The following is a 2500-nucleotide window of genomic DNA, read 5'->3' as shown; positions in this document are numbered from 1 at the left end:
CACCGAGGGTAGCGCGTAGAAATCAACGAAGTCGGAGCAAGTCGACGGTGAGTGACATGTTCTTGGCCAGGGCGTTTTAAGTTTTGTTATTTGAAAAGGGTAGTTATGAAATGCTCACTTGTGAATTTCGGATATAAATCATGTCATCATCCAGTTATGGCTAGAAAAGAAGGATCAAGCAACGTATTGTTTTCACCTTGACTAGGCCGTGCTCCATCCGGTTGGGACTCCTTTCACGCTAAAGCTTAAACGTAGACATTGAAGTTACGGATAAACACGGAACCTCTTTCGATATTATGTGGAAACGTTGAAAAAACATGGCTTCTAACGATAGACGACGCGATTTTGTTGTTCTTCACTTCAAACAAGAGATGCTCACACCAATGTTTTTTAGATCGGTGTCATCATCGATTGCATCATGGTCAGCTTCTTGGGATGGGCTTGATACTGTACTCGCTTTGAATAGTAATAGTTACACTTTATTCGCCACACTCGTAGCCAAAGCCTAATTACAGAGAAGGTGAAGGATTGTTGCGAAGGTGTTAAATATCTCAGTATTGTACTCTCTTTGAGACTATGGCCGCCGACCGAAAAGTATAGCCCTGCTTGACCACGGCACACGAGGGTATCACTTATTCTAAGGGCTCTTGGATGTTGATATAAATTTGGGATTTGTACAAAGGCGGCGGTCCATCATGGAAAACAGTCCTACACATCTTAGCTCACAAACGTTATGTAGATCAGCACCAGTCTGCACTTGCAATTTCCTTAGTTCTTACAGCGTGATTATTAATAGTAAGTCTTTATTTTTTCCATTGAGTGTTGTCTTTTGTTGCCGTTTTAGGACAACGAAGCCGATGTCGAGGAAGAACACGATGAGGTAAGACATTTCCTGGCGAGGCCCTCTTGTTCGCTGCTCTCCTCTTTTCGAATTATCTCTTCGTTTTCGTTATCAAGGCCTTTGATCACTTTTTGCGTGATCTTGAGAACAAACCCATTCCTGTCGCTAGCTCTGTTGCGTAGACTGCAAGTCTCTCCAAGTTTTAAGACCCTTCCAACGCAAAAACGGCCACACATAAAAGCTACTTTATAGCACATATGACTTAACGCGCGCATAAAGTTGCCATAGGAACATTAGAGATCCTAAACATGTTAAAACATTTCCTCTAGTTTCTCAGCAAGTAATAATGACTAGTGCCTCCTTAAATTACTGTAACTTTCCTTTTTATGTCTGACGGTATATTTCGTGCAACTTTATCGTAAGGTTCTTCAATCTTCGTCTCGTCCGGCCTCCATTAATTAAGCCCATCATGGTGGAAAAAGAGTTTATTGTAACTATTACAGATCCTTAATTATATTATGTATTATCGAAATATCTCACCTTTTTAAGCATTTTTTTTTCTAATATTGTCACACACAGGAAACCCAATTTGAGCCGGTTGACGTGGGGTCGGAGAAAACAGAAGACGACGAAGATGTTGACTCCACTGCTGATGAGAAAAAGGATGAGTCTGACGAGGAGATGGAGCGGGAAAGTGGGGAGGAGGCAGTGTCAGATTCAGGGGAGAGGAGTCAGTCCGAGAGAGATGAACCGGGAACTTGCATGAAAGAATTCCTGTTGGATAGAGCAGGAATCGGGGGCCCCGAGTCGGTGCCTGGAAGTCCAGCCTCACAAGTATCCCAGGGGTATGTGACTGCAGTATTTATTATCTTTGGAACGTGATTAGATCTTCTTTCGTGATTCATAGATACTATTAGCGGGAAAAGGAAAAACATTTTATGTCCTAGCGGCCATGTAATGTTCTGATTATTATATACAACCTCGTTCCCAGCGTCTCTCTTCTTTGCCTCCTTTGACTATCTCCCGCTCCAAGGAAGGGAAGAAAAGAAACCCTGGGAACCAGGTTGTATTATATAGCTATTGATGAAATGTCCAGATTAAAAACAACTTGTTTTTTTTTAAGGATGAAGAAGTGGTCACCAACCGCTAAAACACGCATCTTGTCTATATAATAAAGGTAGCTCTTTTCGTTCTGACGAAGGGCTCACATATCGTTCTTGCGGTGGTTAATTTGTCTTTATAAACTCACATTTTTTGCCTAAATTGTACTCTATTTTAGTAATGATCTTAAAGTGGTGCTACGATCAAAAAAACATTTCCTTTTTTTCTTCAGATTTTGAAAAGCGTGTTCGCTTAACACCAAACTTTGAGTTTTATCCAAAGGCTGTTTATTTTGAGTGTAAGTTTTGGTCCGGTCCGCCATTACTCACGTTCAAAACTGACCGATTGGACCTCAGAGGGTTGGATCTAGAGAAAATAACGTTATTTACTCACTAGCTTAAAATTTCAGCGTGTAAACGCAATTTATTATATATATAAAACACGGGTTTAAACGTCTGAAAGCCCGAAACTCCCGTGCTGCATATTAATTCAGCCGCGTACACACGCATTGCATTCTTAAACTAGTGAGTCTTTGACGTCATTTTCTCCTCGACCCAC

The 2500-nt window shown here is 41.2% G+C and overlaps 1 protein-coding gene across 4 annotated transcripts in view; it reads left to right on the top strand.

Moving 5' to 3' along the window:
• The window catches only part of LOC138043124 (bromodomain-containing protein 8-like), a 43946-nt gene that overhangs the window by 34708 nt on the left and 6738 nt on the right, over positions 1-2500 (top strand). For all 4 annotated transcript variants that reach the window (XM_068889258.1, XM_068889255.1, XM_068889257.1 and 1 more), the window contains 3 exons: positions 1-47; positions 845-880; positions 1421-1686. The exon at positions 1-47 is cut by the window's left edge and continues 6 nt beyond it. In XM_068889258.1, coding sequence (XP_068745359.1) covers positions 1-47; positions 845-880; positions 1421-1686 — 349 coding nt within the window. The remainder of the gene's footprint in view (positions 48-844; positions 881-1420; positions 1687-2500) is intronic.

Source organism: Montipora capricornis, chromosome 3 (genome assembly GCF_036669925.1).
Source record: "Montipora capricornis isolate CH-2021 chromosome 3, ASM3666992v2, whole genome shotgun sequence".
In the NCBI taxonomy this organism is placed as follows: Eukaryota; Metazoa; Cnidaria; class Anthozoa; order Scleractinia; family Acroporidae; genus Montipora; species Montipora capricornis.
This window is presented reverse-complemented; position numbering and strand designations above follow the sequence as displayed.